This window comes from Triturus cristatus, chromosome 2_1 (genome assembly GCF_964204655.1).
Source record: "Triturus cristatus chromosome 2_1, aTriCri1.1, whole genome shotgun sequence".
NCBI lineage: Eukaryota > Metazoa > Chordata > Amphibia > Caudata > Salamandridae > Triturus > Triturus cristatus.
Window position 1 is genome coordinate 69,048,191 of NC_140581.1, and position 22,630 is coordinate 69,070,820.

The 22,630-nt window shown below is 40.6% G+C and overlaps 1 protein-coding gene across 1 annotated transcript in view; it reads left to right on the top strand.

Moving 5' to 3' along the window:
* Positions 1-22,630, top strand: part of LOC146863753 (uncharacterized) — a 218,590-nt gene that overhangs the window by 190,126 nt on the left and 5,834 nt on the right. Inside the window, exon 3 of the mRNA XM_085627901.1 lies at positions 18,944-19,450. Coding sequence (XP_085484027.1) covers positions 18,944-19,450 — 507 coding nt within the window. The remainder of the gene's footprint in view (positions 1-18,943; positions 19,451-22,630) is intronic.

The following is a 22,630-nucleotide window of genomic DNA, read 5'->3' on the forward strand; positions in this document are numbered from 1 at the left end:
GAGTAGTAGAGAGTGAGTAGTAGAGTGAGTAGTAGAGAGTAGTAGAGAGTGAGTAGTAGAGAGCAAGTAGAGAGTGTGTAGTAGAAAGTGAGTAGTAGAGAGTAGTAGAGAGTGAGAAGTAGGGAGTAGTAGAGAGTGAGTAGTAGAGTGAGTAGTAGAGAGTAGTAGAGAGTGAGTAGTAGATAGCAAGTAGAGAGTGTGTAGTAGAGAGTGAGTAGTAGAGAATAGTAGAGAACAAGTACTAGAGAGTGAGTAGTGGAGAGTGAGTAGTAGAGAGTGAGTAGTAAAGAGTGAGTAGTAGAGAGTAGTAGTGAGTAATAGAGTAGTAGAGTGCGTAGTAGAGAGAGAGTAGTAGAGAGTAGTAGAGAGTGAGCAGTAGAGTAGTAGAGAGTGAGTGGTAGAGAGTAGTAGAGAGTAGTAGAGTGAGTATTAGAGAGTAGTAGAGATTGACGTACAGAGAGTAGTGTAGTGAAGAGTACCCTAATACGTACATACATTGCTAAGTTAGCATAACCACGTTAGATGTTAGAAAGCCATCTTGACGCTTTTGCTGCTTTGCACACGACACTACAGTTACATGTTATTGTTTGAAAATCTGCTTGCTCGCGTTTTCTTCACATGAGAACTGTCTGTTGTTAACATCCCTAGCCGTGAGCTATGACCTTGGTCTGTACACAGTGTAACAGAAACAGTCTGGGTCGCTAGACAATGCATGTTTTCCACTTCAGGTTGATCGACTCACTATTTAGCCATAACACACATGCAGCTGCGAATACCTGAAAGTCGAGTGCTTTTAATATTGCAGGCAGCATGTTTGGCGAGCATTCTGAAGAAGAGGTTTCCTAGAAGAAGACTAAAGCTGATCCTGTGATGTGAATCCACTAAGCTGATCTTTACGGTATGGGGTTCCCCATTCAAGCCTAAGAGACCTTTTATTAGTCTAATATTAGCATATTAGCTTGTTAGTGAAGGGAAGGTGGCTGTAATCCACTGTCATTTATAATATGATTTCTCCCTTTATTTTCTATGGTATTGTAACAATGCTGATGGTTTTAATTTTAATCATTTGTCTGCTTGTATTAGCCAAAGTACTGCATCTTAGGACACAAGGTTTATAAAATAAACTCCTTAAACCTTTACCGTGTCTCTGTTTACTCTTGTTGTGGACTGATATGAGAATAATTTACGAACAGGTACTTCTGATTCCCACCATTCCTGAGAGTGATCTAAGTCGCTTGTTCTGGGTTGTCTATACATTGGGACTGCCGTGATAATATGGATAACGAATGGGACACTGATGCTAGCCGAATACGGGGTTCTGGGTTCTGAGGCGAGTTTCTGGTACACCACAATTCACTGAGGGCCTGGTTTCCTGCGCATAGTTCTGTGTATTAGCAGAATCCCTGCAACAGTAGTAGAGAGTAGTAGAATAGTAGAGAGTGAGTAGCAGAGAGTGAGTAGTAGAGAGTGAGTAGTAGAGAGTAGTAGAGTAGTAGAGAGTGAGTAGTAGAGAGCAAGTAGTAGAGAGTGAGTAGTAGAGAGCGAGTAGTAGAGAGCGAGTAGTAGAGTAGTTGAGAGTGAGTGGTAGAGAGTAGTAGAGAGAAGTAGAGAGAGGTGGAGAGTAGTAGAGAGAGTTAGTAGTAGAGAGTGAGTAGTAGAGAGTAGTAGCGAGTGAGTAGTAGAGAGTGAGTAGTTTAATTTAAAAGGAACACAATGAGGGGGTTCATTTTGCCATAGAAATAATGATTAGTGCAGAAAAAAGAAAAATGAGGGCTTCTATTTCATTTAAAAATTCTGACATGCAGACTGAAACATGCACTTTCAATACCAGCAGCAGACTTCCCAGGTGAGCAGTAGCTTTACTACAGTGATCTAATAAGCAACTAGAGTGCTAATATTCTGAATTTATGGCAAATGTGTGACACATCTGAATGCCTTCTTGATGGAATCAAAGTAAAAAACCTGAAAGTATTTCCTACTGTGGAGACTGTAGTAAATGAGGAAATTAGGAAACTTCAGAACAAGTAAGTCTCCCAAGATTGCCACCAGAGACAAAAGAGCCCAAATGTAGCACAGATATCACCCATATATGGCCCAAGTATAGCCAAATGACAGAATGTCCCTGGGTGTTCTAAAGAACAACTAGAGCGCTAACAGTCCTACTTATGACAAAAGTATGGCACACCTGAAGCCATCTTGATTGGAATAAAGTGGTAACACTTAAAACATTTAATTTGCGAAGGAACAAAATGAGAAGGTTCATTTTGCCATAGAAATTATTATGATTAGTGCTGCAGAAAGAAAAATTAGGGCACATTTTGACTTCTCAAATCCTCTTCTATTTCATAAAAAAATTCTGACATGCAGACTGAAACATGCTCTTTGAATACCAGCAGCAGACTTTCCTGGTGAACAGTAGCTTTACTACAGTGATCTAATGAGCAACTAGAGTGTTACCATTCAGAATTTATGGCAGATGTGTGACACATCTGAATGCCTTCTTGATGGAACCAAAGTAAACAAGCATTGAAAATGCAATATGTCTCGCCCTCGTTTAAGTTAAAGCAATTCTGTTTGCAATTAAGAGGCTTTTTAGCTTTGCTTGTATTAGTGTTTTTCAAACGTTCATGTACATAACATGCATATGTATGCATATATGTATGTCTAAGCATGCCTTTATATTTGTATTTATATAGATATGCAGATTATATATATATGTTTATGTATGTTTGTATGTATGAATATATATTATCTACTGGCGGTCGTTATAGTTAGGACCTATTTTCCATAGGAAATCTGCAACATTCTATTGGGAATAACTTTGGCGCCGGTTGACGAATCTTTGCGAAATTTTCCAAACTTTTGGCCAGCTCCGCTCCGCTCCTACCCTGAATGTTTTGTGGTGATTTGTCAAGCGGGGGCTGAGAAAAAAGGGGGGCCCCAAAACACGTTTTCCCCATGCAATTTCCCATAGGATCTGTTGTCGCAGCTACAGCCCGAACCGCTGAACGGAATGACACCACATTTGGCAAAGAGGTAGTCCTCAGTTCAGACTCGTGCCTTTTTCCATAAATGGTGTGAATCCGTTCAGTAGTTCCTAAGAAAATTAGAGTTAAAAGTACATAAATATCTTTGGCTGGGGAGGATCTGCGGACCCTACCCGCACCGTAAGCGCACCCTCCTCGAACCGAGCGCGCACCCTCCCGATCTCACGCTGAATGCTAATTGGCTATCGAGTGTCTGTCTACATTCGAAACCAGGAACTGTTGGTGACCATCTCGGTAGAAGCGAGGCTGAAGAAGCAAGGGGAATAAGTGTGTAAAACATATAAAGGGGGCACAGTGGAAATACTCTGACCCTCTAGAGGTGCTTAGGGGGTCCTAGAAGGACTGCCTGGAGTCCCCTTTTTTTTTTTAAAAAAAGGCGAAATGTGCGCACGGTGCACGCATCCTATCGCGCTGGGTGCACGGATTCTCTCGCGTTGGGTGCGTGGATCCACTGAATTTTTTTTGTTTTAAAAAGACAAGAAATCATTGGTTGTATGACTATTTTGTACACTGGTAGGGTGTATATTTCTGTTTTTTAAAGGTATGATTCTTATTGGTTAACAAAAAGAGATAGTAAGGAACATTATATATGATAAGCTGATATGTTGAAAAATCAAGCACACTTCCTCTCTTGTTTAGCAACATTGTGTGCTGAACTTCTGACCTGTGTGCTCAGTGCGGTGTTCCATGACCTGTTTCTATGGTAACAGGCAGAAGGCAGATTGGGGGAAGGGTGGCAGATTGGGGGAACGGTTGAAATGTATTTCAGTTGGAAAGGGTTTAAATGTTTACCAATAGAAATGTGTTTGCTTTTGAGTTTATGTGTGAAGGATTGTGATTTGATGTTTACATGTATATGTGTGGAAAATGAAAGGGAAACGTTTCCATTCTTTGCTTTTGCTGAGAGGTGCACAGTGCAGAGATTCTTTAAAAGAAAATATGGTGAGTGATTGATATACTTTTAAATCTACAAAAGAACTTGAAAGATGAGTTTTTTAATTGTGAGGGGATGTATGTAGACTATTTTGATTTTAATCAGACTAATGTATTTCTCCTGCTAAAGTGTAGGGAGTACTTTTTTTCTTTACAATCTTATTGACAGTGTGTGTGTATGTGGAAACCATTCTGTGATAAGCATTTGTATTTTTCATGTGCTGTTTTTATATTTTGGTAGAATTAGAAACCAGTAATTGTTTATGAATTTGTGAAATGAGTTATGTTAAGTTTCTATACTAAAATGTAGTACTACTTCTAGATGAAGAAATGTGTTTTGGTATAGTGCAAGGGATAGTGTTGTATGTCTAGAATCACACAGTGAGTCTGTGTGCATTTGGGAACCACTGTGAGAGAAGCATTTGGTAATATCATGTATTTGCTGACAGATAAATGTTTTAAAACCTGTCATGTTGTGACGTTTTAGTAGCATTAGAATCCAGTCTTTGCTTATGCGTTGATTAAATGAGTCATACTTTGACACTGATGTGCTGTACTTAAATATGTAGATTGTGTGCAGTACCATTAACTCTTCCAGACTAGTGAATGAGTTTTGGTAAACTCCTAGGATAGTGTTGCTTGTGTAAAATCACACTGTGAGTCTGTGTGCATTTGGGTAAGGATTGTGAGAGAAACATTTGGTAATATCGTGTATTTGATGACAGATAACTGTTTTAAAAGCAGTCATGTTGTCAAGTTTTAGTAGTATTAGAAGGCAGTTGGTGCTTATGCTTTGATTAAATGAGTCAGGCTTTGACTCAAAAGTGCACTCCTGAAAAATGAAGATTGTGTGCAGTTCTCTTATCACTTCCACTGTAGTGAATGAGTTTTGGTAATCTGCTAGGGATAGTGTTGTTTGTCTAGAATCACACTGTGAGTCTGTGTGCATTTGGGAACCATTGTGAGAGAAGCGTTTGGTAACATCGTGTATTTGCTGACCGATAAATGTTTTAAAACATGTCATGTTTTCAAATTTTAGTAGCATTAGAAGACAGTTATGGCTTATGCTTTAATTAAATGAGTCAGGCATTGACAGTAAATTGCGGTCGTGAAATATGTAGATTGTGTGCAGTTCCCTTACCACTTACACTGTAGTGAATGAGTTTTGGTAAACTCCTAGGGATAGTGGTGCTTGTCTAGAATCACACTGTGAGTTAGTGTGTATTTGGGATCAGTGTGAGAGAAGCATTTGGTAACATCATGTATTTACTTACAGATAAATGTTTTAAAACCTGTCATGTTGTGAAGTTTTAGTAGCATTAGAATCCAGTCTTTGCTTATGCGTTGATTAAATGAGTCATGCTTTGACAGTGATGTGCTGTACTTAAATATGTAGAATGTGTGCAGTACCATTAACTCTTCCAGACTAGTGAAAGTGAATGAGTTTTGGTAAACTCATAGGATAGTGTTGCTTGTGTAAAATCACACTGTGAGTCTGTGTGCATTTGGGTAAAGATTGTGAGAGAAGCATTTGGTAATATCGTGTATTTGATGACAGATAACTGTTTTAAAAGCAGTCATGTTGTCAAGTTTTAGTAGTATTAGAAGGCAGTTGTTGCTTATGATTTGATTAAATGAGTCAGGCTTTGACTCAAAAGTGCACTCTTGAAATATGAAGATTGTGTGCAGTTGCCTTATCACTTCCACTGTAGTGAACGAGTTTTGGTAATCTGCCTGGGATAGTGTTGTTTGTGTAGAATTACACTGTGAGTCTGTGTGCATTTGGGACCCGCTGTGAGAGAAGCGTTTGGTAACATCGTCTATTTGCTGACAGATAAATGTTTTAAAACATGTCATGTTGTCGAATTTTAGTAGCATTAGAAGACAGTTATGGCTTATGCTTTCATTAAATGAGTCAGGCATTGACAGTAAATTGCAGTCGTGAAATATATAGATTGTGTGCAGTTCCCTTACCACTTGCACTGCAGTGAATGAGTTTTGGTAAACTCCTAGGGATAGTGGTGGTTGTCTACAATCACACTGTGAGTTAGTGTGTATTTGGGATCAATGTGAGAGAAGCATTTGGTAACATCATGTATTTACTTACAGATAATTGTTTTAAAACCTGTCATGTTGTGAAGTTTTAGTAGCATTAGTATCCAGTCTTTGCTTATGCGTTGATTAAATGAGTCATGCTTTGACAGTGATGTGCTGAACTTAAATATGTAGAATGTGTACAGTACCATTAACTCTTCCAGACTAGTGAATGAGTTTTGGTAAACTCCTAGGATAGTGTTGTTTGTCTAGAATCACACTGTGAGTCTGTGTGCATTTGGGAACCACTGTGAGAGAAGCGTTTGGTAACATCTTGTATTTGCTGACAGATAAATGTTTTAACACATGTCATGTTGTCAAATTTTAGTAGCATTAGAAGACAGTTATGGCTTATGCTTTCATTAAATGAGTCAGGCTTTGACACAAAAGTACAGTCCTGATATATGAAGATTGTGTGCAGTTCGCTTAACACTTACACTGTAGTGAATGAATTTTGGTAAACTCCTAGGTATAGTGGTTGTTGTCTAGAATCACACAGTGAGTCTGTGTGCATTTGGGTAAGGATTGTGAGAGAAACATTTGGTAATATCGTGTATTTGATGACAGATAACTGTTTTAAAAGCAGTCATGTTGTCAAGTTTTAGTAGTATTAGAAGGCAGTTGGTGCTTATGCTTTGATTAAATGAGTCAGGCTTTGACTCAAAAGTGCACTCCTGAAATATGAAGATTGTGTGCAGTTCTCTTATCACTTCCACTGTAGTGAATGAGTTTTGGTAATCTGCTAGGGATAGTGTTGTTTGTCTAGAATCACACTGTGAGTCTGTGTGCATTTGGGAACCATTGTGAGAGAAGCGTTTGGTAACATCGTGTATTTGCTGACCGATAAATGTTTTAAAACATGTCATGTTTTCAAATTTTAGTAGCATTAGAAGACAGTTATGGCTTATGCTTTAATTAAATGAGTCAGGCATTGACAGTAAATTGCGGTCGTGAAATATGTAGATTGTGTGCAGTTCCCTTACCACTTACACTGTAGTGAATGAGTTTTGGTAAACTCCTAGGGATAGTGGTGCTTGTCTAGAATCACACTGTGAGTTAGTGTGTATTTGGGATCAGTGTGAGAGAAGCATTTGGTAACATCATGTATTTACTTACAGATAAATGTTTTAAAACCTGTCATGTTGTGAAGTTTTAGTAGCATTAGAATCCAGTCTTTGCTTATGCGTTGATTAAATGAGTCATGCTTTGACAGTGATGTGCTGTACTTAAATATGTAGAATGTGTGCAGTACCATTAACTCTTCCAGACTAGTGAAAGTGAATGAGTTTTGGTAAACTCATAGGATAGTGTTGCTTGTGTAAAATCACACTGTGAGTCTGTGTGCATTTGGGTAAAGATTGTGAGAGAAGCATTTGGTAATATCGTGTATTTGATGACAGATAACTGTTTTAAAAGCAGTCATGTTGTCAAGTTTTAGTAGTATTAGAAGGCAGTTGTTGCTTATGATTTGATTAAATGAGTCAGGCTTTGACTCAAAAGTGCACTCTTGAAATATGAAGATTGTGTGCAGTTGCCTTATCACTTCCACTGTAGTGAACGAGTTTTGGTAATCTGCCTGGGATAGTGTTGTTTGTGTAGAATTACACTGTGAGTCTGTGTGCATTTGGGACCCGCTGTGAGAGAAGCGTTTGGTAACATCGTCTATTTGCTGACAGATAAATGTTTTAAAACATGTCATGTTGTCGAATTTTAGTAGCATTAGAAGACAGTTATGGCTTATGCTTTCATTAAATGAGTCAGGCATTGACAGTAAATTGCAGTCGTGAAATATATAGATTGTGTGCAGTTCCCTTACCACTTGCACTGCAGTGAATGAGTTTTGGTAAACTCCTAGGGATAGTGGTGGTTGTCTACAATCACACTGTGAGTTAGTGTGTATTTGGGATCAATGTGAGAGAAGCATTTGGTAACATCATGTATTTACTTACAGATAATTGTTTTAAAACCTGTCATGTTGTGAAGTTTTAGTAGCATTAGTATCCAGTCTTTGCTTATGCGTTGATTAAATTAGTCATGCTTTGACAGTGATGTGCTGAACTTAAATATGTAGAATGTGTACAGTACCATTAACTCTTCCAGACTAGTGAATGAGTTTTGGTAAACTCCTAGGATAGTGTTGTTTGTCTAGAATCACACTGTGAGTCTGTGTGCATTTGGGAACCACTGTGAGAGAAGCGTTTGGTAACATCTTGTATTTGCTGACAGATAAATGTTTTAACACATGTCATGTTGTCAAATTTTAGTAGCATTAGAAGACAGTTATGGCTTATGCTTTCATTAAATGAGTCAGGCTTTGACATAAAAGTACAGTCCTGATATATGAAGATTGTGTGCAGTTCGCTTAACACTTACACTGTAGTGAATGAATTTTGGTAAACTCCTAGGTATAGTGGTTGTTGTCTAGAATCACACAGTGAGTCTGTGTGCATTTGAGAGCCACTGTGAGAGAAGCATTTGGTAACATTGTGTATTTGCTGACAGATAAATGTTTTAAAACATGTCATGTTGTCAAATTTTAGTAGCATTAGAAGGTAGTTTTTGCTTATGGATTGAGAAAATGAGTCAGGGTTTGAAACTAAGGTGCAGTACCATGTACTATTCTGTTCACTGTGGCAGAACTGAAAATGTAAAAGTTTTACATAAGCACTGTCCTAGAAGTAGTCTGAATATTTAGTTAGTTTCTATGTACCAAATAGACTGCTTCAAATGTCTATGCAGTATGCATGTAGTGTTCTAACATACTATACACTTGTCTTTTACACCTTCAATTCCCTAGTCAGTATCCATACACTTCCAGGAAACATCCTGTCACTTCCTTTGCAGTCCTCTAGAGACCCATTCAACAGCATGTACTAATCCATTCACTGTGCCAAATACCCAAACACTAATAAATTCACAAAGACACTCTCTTTCCAGTGCTCTAATGATTCAGTCACTGCCTAAGTATTCATGCACTGAGCCAGGTCTTAGCACATGGACTTCTTCAAACCCCTATCCAATATGTATGCAGTCCTCTAAGCACCCACACACTTGTCTTTCACACCTTCAATTCCCCAGTCAGTATCCGTTCACTTCCAGCAAACACCCTGTCACTACATTTGCACTCCTCTAGTGACCCATTCAGCATCATGTACTAATCCATTCACTGTGCCAAACCCTAATAAATTCACCCAGGCACTCTCCTTGCAGTACTCTAATCATTCAGTCAGTACCCAAGTACTCATTCAGTGACCCAGGCCTTAGTATATGGACTGCTTCAAACCCTTATCCACTATGCATGCAGTTCTCTAACCACCTACACAATTGTCTTTCTCACCTTCAATTCCCTAGTCAGTATCCATACACTTCCAGGAAATACCCTTTCACTCCCTTTGCAGTCATCTAGTGACCCATTCAGCACCATATACTAATCCATTCACTATGCTAAAACCCAAACACTTATAAATTCACCAAGATACTATCTTTGCAGTACTCCAATCATTCAGTCAGTGCCTAAGTATTCATACACTGAGCCAGGCCTTAGGACATGGACTGCTTCAACCCCCTATGCACTATGCATGTAGTCTTGTAATCACCTAGACACTTGTTTTTCACACTTTCAATTTCGTAGTCAGTATCCATACATTCCAGCACTTGTCACTCCCTTTCCAGTCCTCTACTGACCCATTCAGCATCATGCACTAATCCATTCACTGTGCCAAAACCCAAACACTTATACATTCACAAAGGCACTCTCCTTGCAGTACTCTAATTATTCAGTCAGTGCCTAAGTATTCATGCACTGAGCCAGGCCTTAGCACATGGACTGCTTCAAATGCCTATCCAGTATGCATGCAGTCCTCTAACCACCTACACAGTTGTCTTTCACACCATCAGTTCCCTAGTTAGTATTCATACACTTCTAGCAAACACCCTGTCACTCACCCAGTGTGTCTCCTTATAGTACTGTAATCATTTAGTCAGTTAGCATGTAGTCTTTTAGTGAGGTAGGCTTTAGGGCATGAACTGCTTCAAAGTAGTATGCACTATGCATGTAGTGTTTTAAGCATCGTCACACTTGTGGTTCAGGGCTATAGTTTCTTAGTCAGTTTTTATATAAAATGTGTTTGTACAGTAATGGAATAGTATAAATTTGAAAGTTATTAATATACATTTATTTGTGATTCTTTTTTACAGATACAGAACAGGAGTGTTTCTCATCTGTTTGCACTCTTCTCATGAAAGATTGTTTAGATGAAGGTTCCTTAGGTGTTTCATTATACTTGCTGTGCCGCACGAGTATTTTTTGTTAGGATCCCCTCATAACAGAACTCTTTGGCAAATCTTGCGAATGAAGAAGGTGGCATTGGTCTTTGTTTGCCCCTTGGAAAAAGTTAAAAATTTCTTCACTACTGAAGAAAAACGTTGTGGGCGTGGTGCCTTCTGCAAAAAAATTTCCTCAGATTCGGTAAATATTTTAAAGCGGCAACAATTACAATTTTTGTAAGTTAAACTTATACAATTTTGTTATCTGTATGCATTTTATATATCTGTGATTTGTTTCTTGTGGTATTTTGTTGAGAATACCATATTAAATTTTATTTTAACAATCTTTCTGATTTTCCAGGTCTGTCGTCGACATCCGTGGTTCCCACAGGAGTGTTCCGCCTTGTTGTTTTGTATTATTGTTGTTACATTTTGTTGATTAGTTTATTGTTTATATTTATGTTAATAAAAAAATAAAGTTTGAAACTAGTTTATCGTTTATATATTTATTATTATAAAAAATAAAGTTTGAAAAAAAAATGTATAATGTTTTTGGTTGTTCTCTTAAATGCTCTTTGACTCTTTATTGATCTTATTACTGTTATTTGATGGAGTCCCCCATGGTGTTAAATTTTGGGGCACTTATCGCTGGAATACTGGTGATATATGCATTTTGCACCAACTTGTGAATAGTGTGTTAGATTTATCTCAATTTTACTTCTGTTAAAGTGCTGATAATGATATGGAGAGTAGCCGTTCCCGCGCAAAAAGACACAAGGTGCACCGTTGCGATTTATTCTAAATAGTAAAATCTTGTATTGTATTGCACTGAGGTATTGGCTGCACTTACAGTGTGCACACAACATCTACTAAGTAATGTCATTGTATTTATATTGATTGGGAATAGTGCGTCACGTGCAGGATCTTGACGAGATACAGTGCTCAGTTCGTATATTATTGTGCACACGAAAAACATCACATCACAACTTTCACACCAATTGCAATGCGAAACAAATTCCGGCAATAAGACACGTTAGCACCGGGGATTTTACACCCGCTTTCTGCTGGTGTTAAGCAGGACAACTACCTGCACCATGAAACGGAACACAGTCAAGAGCTACACCACAACACCCACAGGTGACATAGAGTCAATGAGCATTTGAACACAAGTTGGTCGCACACTGCTCGGGGCAACTTGCTGGTGTGACGAGCAGTGTGCGACCAACCTTTGCATAATTTATTACGGCTCCCTTGAGCCAACGGGCTGACGAGCCTTGGATCTGCACCTGCGCGCCATGAGAGGTACTTGACCTGTTTTAATTACATTTTGGCAGTCCACCCGGCACCCCTTTACACTGACCTGCTCCCTGCTGACGAGAGGCAACTACCTCGAAACACGTGTCCATGGATGGCTAACGCAACACATACTGTTCTTTATACATCGTGGCATAGGCGTACCCGCCGTCGCCACTACATCTACCACAGTCCCTTGGGGCAACTTGCTGGTGTGACGAGCAGTGTGCGACCAACCTTTGCATAATTTATTACGGCTCCCTTGAGCCAACGGGCTGACGAGCCTTGGATCTGCACCTGCGCGCCATGAGAGGTACTTGACCTGTTTTAATTACATTTTGGCAGTCCACCCGGCACCCCTTTACACTGACCTGCTCCCTGCTGACGAGAGGCAACTACCTCGAAACACATGTCCAGGGATGGCTAACGCAACACATACTGTTCTTTATACATCGTGGCATAGGCGTACCCGCCGTCGCCACTACATCTACCACAGTCCCTTGGGGCAACTTGCTGGTGTGACGAGCAGTGTGCGACCAACCTTTGCATAATTTATTACGGCTCCCTTGAGCCAACGGGCTGACGAGCCTTGGATCTGCACCTGCGCGCCATGAGAGGTACTTGACCTGTTTTAATTACATTTTGGCAGTCCACCCGGCACCCCTTTACACTGACCTGCTCCCTGCTGACGAGAGGCAACTACCTCGAAACACGTGTCCAGGGATGGCTAACGCAACACATACTGTTCTTTATACATCGTGGCATAGGCGTACCCGCCGTCGCCACTACATCTACCACAGTCCCTTGGGGCAACTTGCTGGTGTGACGAGCAGTGTGCGACCAACCTTTGCATAATTTATTACGGCTCCCTTGAGCCAACGGGCTGACGAGCCTTGGATCTGCACCTGCGCGCCATGAGAGGTACTTGACCTGTTTTAATTACATTTTGGCAGTCCACCCGGCACCCCTTTGCACTGACCTGCTCCCTGCTGACGAGAGGCAACTACCTCGAAACACGTGTCCAGGGATGGCTAACGCAACACATACTGTTCTTTATACATCGTGGCATAGGCGTACCCACCGTCGCCACTACATCTACCACAGTCCCTTGGGGCAACTTGCTGGTGTGACGAGCAGTGTGCGACCAACCTTTGCATAATTTATTACGGCTCCCTTGAGCCAACGGGCTGACGAGCCTTGGATCTGCACCTGCGCGCCATGAGAGGTACTTGACCTGTTTTAATTACATTTTGGCAGTCCACCCGGCACCCCTTTGCACTGACCTGCTCCCTGCTGACGAGAGGCAACTACCTCGAAACACGTGTCCAGGGATGGCTAACGCAACACATACTGTTCTTTATACATCGTGGCATAGGCGTACCCGCCGTCGCCACTACATCTACCACAGTCCCTTGGGGCAACTTGCTGGTGTGACGAGCAGTGTGCGACCAACCTTTGCATAATTTATTACGGCTCCCTTGAGCCAACGGGCTGACGAGCCTTGGATCTGCACCTGCGCGCCATGAGAGGTACTTGACCTGTTTTAATTACATTTTGGCAGTCCACCCGGCACCCCTTTACACTGACCTGCTCCCTGCTGACGAGAGGCAACTACCTCGAAACACGTGTCCAGGGATGGCTAACGCAACACATACTGTTCTTTATACATCGTGGCATAGGCGTACCCGCCGTCGCCACTACATCTACCACAGTCCCTTGGGGCAACTTGCTGGTGTGACGAGCAGTGTGCGACCAACCTTTGCATAATTTATTACGGCTCCCTTGAGCCAACGGGCTGACGAGCCTTGGATCTGCACCTGCGCGCCATGAGAGGTACTTGACCTGTTTTAATTACATTTTGGCAGTCCACCCGGCACCCCTTTACACTGACCTGCTCCCTGCTGACGAGAGGCAACTACCTCGAAACACGTGTCCAGGGATGGCTAACGCAACACATACTGTTCTTTATACATCGTGGCATAGGCGTACCCGCCGTCGCCACTACATCTACCACAGTCCCTTGGGGCAACTTGCTGGTGTGACGAGCAGTGTGCGACCAACCTTTGCATAATTTATTACGGCTCCCTTGAGCCAACGGGCTGACGAGCCTTGGATCTGCACCTGCGCGCCATGAGAGGTACTTGACCTGTTTTAATTACATTTTGGCAGTCCACCCGGCACCCCTTTACACTGACCTGCTCCCTGCTGACGAGAGGCAACTACCTCGAAACACGTGTCCAGGGATGGCTAACGCAACACATACTGTTCTTTATACATCGTGGCATAGGCGTACCCGCCGTCGCCACTACATCTACCACAGTCCCTTGGGGCAACTTGCTGGTGTGACGAGCAGTGTGCGACCAACCTTTGCATAATTTATTACGGCTCCCTTGAGCCAACGGGCTGACGAGCCTTGGATCTGCACCTGCGCGCCATGAGAGGTACTTGACCTGTTTTAATTACATTTTGGCAGTCCACCCGGCACCCCTTTACACTGACCTGCTCCCTGCTGACGAGAGGCAACTACCTCGAAACACGTGTCCAGGGATGGCTAACGCAACACATACTGTTCTTTATACATCGTGGCATAGGCGTACCCGCCGTCGCCACTACATCTACCACAGTCCCTTGGGGCAACTTGCTGGTGTGACGAGCAGTGTGCGACCAACCTTTGCATAATTTATTACGGCTCCCTTGAGCCAACGGGCTGACGAGCCTTGGATCTGCACCTGCGCGCCATGAGAGGTACTTGACCTGTTTTAATTACATTTTGGCAGTCCACCCGGCACCCCTTTACACTGACCTGCTCCCTGCTGACGAGAGGCAACTACCTCGAAACACGTGTCCAGGGATGGCTAACGCAACACATACTGTTCTTTATACATCGTGGCATAGGCGTACCCGCCGTCGCCACTACATCTACCACAGTCCCTTGGGGCAACTTGCTGGTGTGACGAGCAGTGTGCGACCAACCTTTGCATAGAGTCAATGAGCATGATACAGGGATACCCATGAGGGCCAGAAGACTCATCTCAACAACTCCAGGACCGCCAATGCCCCCCAAACCCACATCCTAGTAAGTGTATCCCTGTGGTCATTGTCTTAGCATGATAGGCACGAGCCCTGCAACATCACAGTTTGCTGTCACCTCAGCGTTGGCAGTGAGCCTGGATGTGTAGCTATGTACGCATCCTCCTGCATGCACAACTGGCGTGTGCTGGTCTGTCGTTCACAGGTCAGTGCAGGGGTGTGCCTATCTGGCAAGGGGAACGGGGTGTCTTGGACATGTCCGTGTACAGGAAGTGCAGTAAGTGTGTCTCTGTGTTCTGGTGTGGCCTGTTACAAGAGCCGCAGCAGTCGATGTTGTAAAGTGGCATGCACCACCTCCAAACGGCACTGTGATGTTGTAGTTGGAATGTAGCAGGACATGCGCAAATAGGCATTACAATGGCGTGCCGTATGAGTGCACGAGATACAACAGCTCACCGTACAAAAGTGTGGGGGCTCGTGGGAGGGAGGAGCAGGCGTTTGGCAACATAACACACAGTGAACTCGACTATGTGCCACATGCTGGGCATCTCATCCATGATGACCACGGTCTCAGACATCCCACAACACCAACGACTGGCCTTTGTACACATCCTGTATGAATGCAGTGTGGTTTGAACTTCTATGCTCGTTCAGTGGTGTGATGTTGGCAGGTTGTGTGACTTGTGCTTCTTGTTGGTGTGTTTCATTTCGGCCATTGTTAGTCTATATGTGTGTTGTACTTAATTGTGCATGTGTGCCATTCTGCCCATCTCCCCCACTCCCTCCTTCTTCCTCTTCCTACTGCTGTTGTGTTGCACACATAAATACTTGTAAATAATAAATTACAATAGTTCCTTGATTATTTTGGGTTTCAAAACTTCTCTATTGGTTTATTTTAAATTTCTATATGAACCGTTTTTTTTAATATTCAACAACACATAGAAGTCAGAAGTGCAACGTATTCTTTCAACACACTTTCTAGAACATTCTACAATATGTGCAGGTTAAAAGTTCATACATTTTTTAAAACTTTACGATATTTTTTGTAACATTTTCTTGAACATTTAACGACACGTGCAGGTTAAAAGTTGATGATTGTTTTAAGTTCGAACAGTGCCTTTCAAATGCAAGTAGCTGGTGTGGTTGAGCTGAGGAAATTTTATCCTATGATAAGTACTTCACGTTGAAATTGCTTTTTCTTAACCAATAACAAAGATGCTTTTCCTAAAAACTAATGTGCACCCTACTTTTAAAAAAGAATGCTTTTCATGATATCATCAGAGATAAGTTATAGATAGGAATTAGCATTTAAAAAACCTTAGAAATTCACTGAAAAAACCATAGGTTCCATGCACGTTATAGTTAGGAATTCACATTTAAAAACCTTTGAAATTCACTGAAAAAAACAAAGGTTTCAGGGGAGTTATAGTTAGGAATTGTCATTTAAAAAACCTTAGAAATTCACTGAAAAAACCATAGGTTTCAGGGGTGTTATAGTTAGCTGGACATTTCCCTCGTACAAAACCCTAGAAATTCCCCTGTTATAGTTAGTTCAGCTAACTATAACTTGCGCCCCCGCAATGCACTGCTGATGATGTCACATATTACATCACTCATGACATGGTCAGTGACATCCCTGATGACATCACTCATGACGGAGAGGTAAACTCCAGTGGGTGCAACAGTAGGGAAAGTGTTGGATAGCGGAGGTTTAAAAATTAATATTTCCACTGGATTCAGTTCAAAATTTAAAAATAACAAATTAGCAACAACACAAAAAAATAAAATACATATAAAAGATTTAAATATTAAAAAAGATGAAAACAGATTATAAAGTAAAAAAGATCTAACATATACTCAGAAAGATTATTTAAAAAATTCAAACATCATTTAAAAACAAAAAGTATTTTTTCATAGAATCTTTTTATAAACAAAAACATTAATTATAGCATAAATGGAATATTTTTTATTTCCTACCCTATAACACCGCACAATTCACAACCCATATTTAAATATTTAAAAAATGGATCTCCATAATTAACATACTTAATTATAAATTAAACATATATCATTAATTTAATTTTTTTTAAACAAATAAAAATGAATATACTCCCCAAACGTCACCCCTATAAACCAAAACTCACACACAAAATAACAATAAACACTTACCATAAATATTTATCAATTAATACATTGATATGTATAATCAAATGAAACACCACAACCCCCACCTAAAAATCATAACACAATTCCCATAACTAATTTTACATATCAATTAACAACAACTTGTTAATACATTTTTAAAAAATTACATCCTACCGTTTACCAATATAAATCCAGAACTTACTTCAAACATTAATTACAAAATTGCCATATTTTAATTTTAAAAAAACTCAATCAACATAATTAATTACAAATTAATGAATCAATATTCATTAACAACCAATTAATAAATATTTAATGACAAAATACCTCTCATAATTAACGCAAAAAAAAATATTTAAATATATATTATTAAATACAAATATTAATACATTCATTATAATTAAAATACTTTCCACCCTAATCCCCCATAAACCCACAACCCGCTCTGAAAAAAATTACAAAATTAAAATATTTGCCAATTAATTAATTAAAAATCAATAAATAATTAACTAATAATAAATTAATTCCCACCATTAACATTATAAAATCACAAATAAATTAATAATAACACATGACAAATTATTATTAATTTATTATAATTACATTTCTTCCCACCCTATTCCCCTTTAAACACAATCCTCAATATAGAACTTAAAAACACAAATTGTCATTAAGATAAAATTATTAACTACAAAAAATGTAACACATATATTAAAAAATTCAATCTGATACAAAAAATATATCACATACTTTCAAAATACATACTAAAATACATAGCACTAATTACAACATCAATATTTTAAACAACTATATTTTTGCAAACGATATTAACAATGTCAATATTTCCAAAAATGATATTTGTAACCTGAAAGTTGATATTCTTGACCACAATATTCTTCCTGTAGATATTTCTGTATCTCGATATTTAGAACTCATTATTTGTGTATGTCCACATTTTAATCTCAACATTCTGTCTGTGCACCAGTGAGAACTAGAATACCCCATTGGAAAATTAGCAGTTATTAAACACTCCAGGTGCAAAAGTTAATAAGAACTTTCACCAGACTCACACCAGACCTCCAAAAAGAGGATCACCTCAATTTAACATCCTTCTTGAAAGTGTTGCATACATGCGTATAATCTGCCCTGACCTTCACCCTAAAAAAAATCAATGCCCTACAAGAAAGCCCAAACGCATTATGATGTACACTAAAGTTGTCAGGAAACAGTCATTCCACAATAAAGAGAGAACTAATATAGATGAATAAGCAAAGAGAGTAGTACCTCTATGACCAGCAGAATGAATTCCCACCACTAAGGACCATCAAGTACCTTTTAGACCACATCTCTGAGGGTCACAATATGTCCCCGGTGTATGGAAATATGTAACCTTAATTGGTTTACATTATTGGACACCTTTCTGCAAGAAGCACTATATATGATTATATGTGTTGTACATTTATAAATGTGATATGACTATGTAATAATGTTGAATGATGTATGTATGTTTTGTCTATTGTGGTGTTTAAGTTATAATTCCGATAAATGTGTAGTATTTATTGCACAACACTAAATGCATTACTGAATTGAGTGTAAAACATCATCATACAGTTTGATAGGTGCACAGACATATATCAAAAGCAGATGTGCCGGAGCTGAGTGATTAAAGTAAAAATTGTAGAAAAGAACAATTAGTCATAAATGGCAACTACAGATATGAAAAATTGGGGTATTTGGTAGGAAATTGGATGAGGATTTATGGTATGGGGGTATATATATCCTCAGCATGACCTCCTTTTTGAGGCATTTATATGGGGCCCAGCTGGCACTGAAATCAAGAGTCCTTCCTCACCCCCTTCAGTTTAATGTGCTGGAAGCAAAGCACCAGGACAAACTTGGCACATGTCACTGGGGCTTTGCAATAGCTGCCAGATTCAGGATTGAGATGAATACTCTGCATTACCAGCACTGTTTTGAAGCCTGAAAAGTCTTAGCTGTATTAGTTGTAAAATATTGTCAAGTTGTAGAGTAGTATCTTTGTATTTTGACATCCTCCCTATCTAAAAATATTGGAAAACATGACTGCCCCTCCTAAATAGGTCTCAACTCTTTATTCTTCTCTCCTCCCCTTTAAGGTATAGTGCTTCCGGGTCACATTATGGGTGCCATTCCTGTTACAGCAAAGAATTATGAACAGGCTGTGTTGCCGCCCTTCGTGGATGCCTTAAATTCCTTGACGTCTGTTGCTGAAACCTTGCTGACCAGCAGCGACCTTCCTCAAGGCATTCAAAATGTCCACCACATCCTGGAGTCGTCCCACACAAGTCTATCAAAGGCAGAGCAGTCATCCCTGGCACAAGTGAAAGCATTGAGTGCTAATGTGGAACAACGCTTAAACAAGATAAAACAACTGAATGATGAACAGAGGGTGCTAGAAGCTCAGAGACAAGGTCTTAACGTGCAACTCTCTGGACTGCAGGAGCAGGAGTACATCACCAGACAACAACTACAAGCAGCAGAGCAAGCTGTCAGCACTGCAAACGATGCTCTCAACAAAGCAATTGAAGCAGAAAACGCTAGGAAGAAACCATATAAAGGAGTCTTTCGCTTGATGAAAATTCCTTTGTTTGGAGAATTTGCGGGTAGATATTGCTCTTTGCTCATATTGAATGTCATAAAAGGATTAACACACAGACATTCATATTACAGTCACAGGCAAGACTCAGAGAAACACCTAGAGCCAGATTTACAAAGATTTTATGCAACGTAGGGCAGTCAGTAAAATTGCTACTTCGTGTTGGGCAAAGTAGAGAGAGATGAACTGTGCCATATCTACAATAAGTTGACAAAGTAATCCTCTCTTCATGTACTGGCGCACTTTCTGCAGCCATGTGTCAAGGCAGGCACCCTTGCACCCAAGGACAATGACACGTGAGGTGTGGGCAGGATAGTTTGTGTGCAGAAAGGATGTCCTTCCTGCACAAAAACTAGGCTTTAATGCAATTTCTTCTATGTATTGCTGCAGAATGCAGCACACATGCAGAGAGGAAGAAAGGAGGAAACATAAAAATAATTCTCTCATTATGGCAGCCTTAGGGAGGCGTAAATCCATGTATACAAGTCTTGTTAGCTTTACATTTTCTTCAAAACCCATGGGTGGATGCATAGGAATGCCAATGTACCATCCTTGTAATACTAATTTGATGAAATTAAATCAATTAATATAAAGCATGACTACTAACTCATAATGGTCTCATGGCACTGGGGGGCTACTGGTACATAGAAGGCACTGTGGTTCAGTCAAAGATCCAGGTCTTGGGGTCCTTCCTGAATTGAGGCAGGAACAGTGATTACCTGGGGTGGGGAGGCAGGGTGTTCTAGGTCTTTGCTGCAAGGTAGGAGAAGGATCTTCTTCCAGCTATGGTCTTGCATATGTATGTGATGGTAGCTACGGCATTTTGGGCATAACGGAGGTCACTGGTGAGTGCATGTGGTTGAGGTATGCAGCTCCTGCATCATGTAGGGCTTTGTATGCATGTCTGAAGAGCTTGAAGGTGATTATTTTGCTGACTGACAGCCAGTTGAGGTCTCTCAGGTGCCTGGTGGCTGCGGCGGAGAATGCTGATGATGAGTCTGTCGGAGGCATTCTGAATCTTCTACAGTTTTTTGAGGAGTTTCTGGGTGATGCCCGCTTAGAGTGCGTTGCCATAGTCGATTCTTCTGCTGATGAGTAAGTGGGTGAGTGTCTTTCTGGACTTGTGGGGATCCACTTAAAGATCTTTTGGAGCAGGCATAGCATGCATAGCATGTGGAGGCAGGATGATGAGATGCCGTTGATCGGTGGGTTATGATGAGTGAGGAGTCGGGGATGATGCAAAGGTTCCGTGTGTGGTCTGTGGGTGTGGGTTGGTCCGAGTGCTGCGGGCCACCAGGAGGAGGAACTGGAGCCCATGATGAGGACTTCAGTCTTCTCTGAGTTGAGCTTGAGGCAACTGTTCTTCATCCAGGCGGCGACAGCCTTCATCCCACTTTGAAAGTTGTTTTATTGACTGTGGGTTCATTGGTGAAGGAGAGAATCAGCTAGGTATTGTTGATGTAAGAGATGATGTTGAGTCCATGGCTCCTGACGATGTTTGCCAGTGGGCCATGTAGATGTTGATCAGACTGGGGCTTAGGGAGGAGCCCTGAAGCATTCCCCAGCTGAACTCTGTGGATACAGAGAGGAACAGAGGTAGTCTGACTCTCTGTGTTCGGCTGGTGAGGAAGGAGCGGATCCATTCCAGGGCTTTGTTGCGGATGCCACCATCATGGAGTCTTGTGCATAGGGTTAGGTAAGAGAAGGTATCGAAGGTGGCCATCCAGGAGGATGAAAGTTGCAGGTTTGCATCCGTCCAGGAAAGCGGATGTCACTTGTGGCGGCGAGGAAACGGTCTTGGTGTGTTGCACTGCATTGCATTACTTTTGGTCATATGTCAACAGAACTCGTTATTTGCATTGGTTTATAAATGCCATCCTGGATTTTGCATTGGGTCTGTATTTAAAAGATAACACAAACTATATGCAAAGTCTGTGTAAATCTAGACCCTGGTATTTAACACACACATTCACATAGGCAGTCACATAACACTGGAAGACATATTCACAGAAACTCACAATGCTCATACACATACATACTCATAAAAAGGCTCATCTGCAAAGCCATAACTCATACACACACATACACACACACACAATACACATGCATACAAGCACACATGGTGGACAAACACCAACTCTCTGGAAATAACTAGAGAAAGACACCAATGTCAAAGGCAACAGAAGGCAACACACTCCTTTAAATGGGATTTACAAAGCCATGAAAAAGCACCTTGAGTGGCTCTGTGTGGCTTAGCCCAAATCATTGCTTTGCATTAGTCTGAATTGAGAAGGCGTTCCATTGGGTCAACCTATTGAATTTGACAATAATTCCATATTTACGAAGGTCAGGGAACCTAGGATTGCCTCAAAAAGTTACAACTTCCCAAGTGAGGTGCGACAAGGAGACATATCTTTATTTCTCTTTGTTATTTCCTCCTTTCAGATTTGCTGCATTCTGCAGCACACAGAGAAAGAGCAAAATACTTCTAAGGATTGCTGTTGTGCAAGAAGGTTAACTTTTCTGCACAAAACTATCCTGCCTGTAACTCAGGCACCCTTGCACTATTGAGCAAGGATGCTCACATTGGTGTTAAGCTGTTCATAGTGTACCAGCCCAAGAAGATAGCAAAAATGCTCTATATCTTTGTAAATATGAAGCATTTCTGCTCTATCCATTTTATGCAACACAGTGCAGCACATCATCTTTGCTGGCTGCCCTGCATTGCACAGAAGTTAAGTAAATGCACCTCCAATTTTCCTATAAGTTATGTTTCACTCACTGTGAATCTTTACAATATTGACATAGACATATATATTAAAAAGTTCCAGTGATGCCATTACAAGTACAGTCTAAAATCAAGAGCACGTGGTACATCTGCATCGGGCATACTCAAAAACACCTTCACCCATGTCCTGCACATAACATTTACTGTGTGTTTCAAACAAATCATAGATGTAGCATCATTTGAAATAGTAGTGGGAAGAATTGGCAGAGTTTGAGCTCACATAATTACTAGAATTCCATTAAAATTCAGCAACATTCAACGGTTTTCTGACAGGGCATAGTGGGCATTTACCACTATTTTCTTAACGCAAAAGGCACCCTCTCATCCAAAAAATGAATGCAAGGATATATTTTGCGCTAACAATTAGTGCAGTCAAATACCAAATGCTCTGCATTGCAT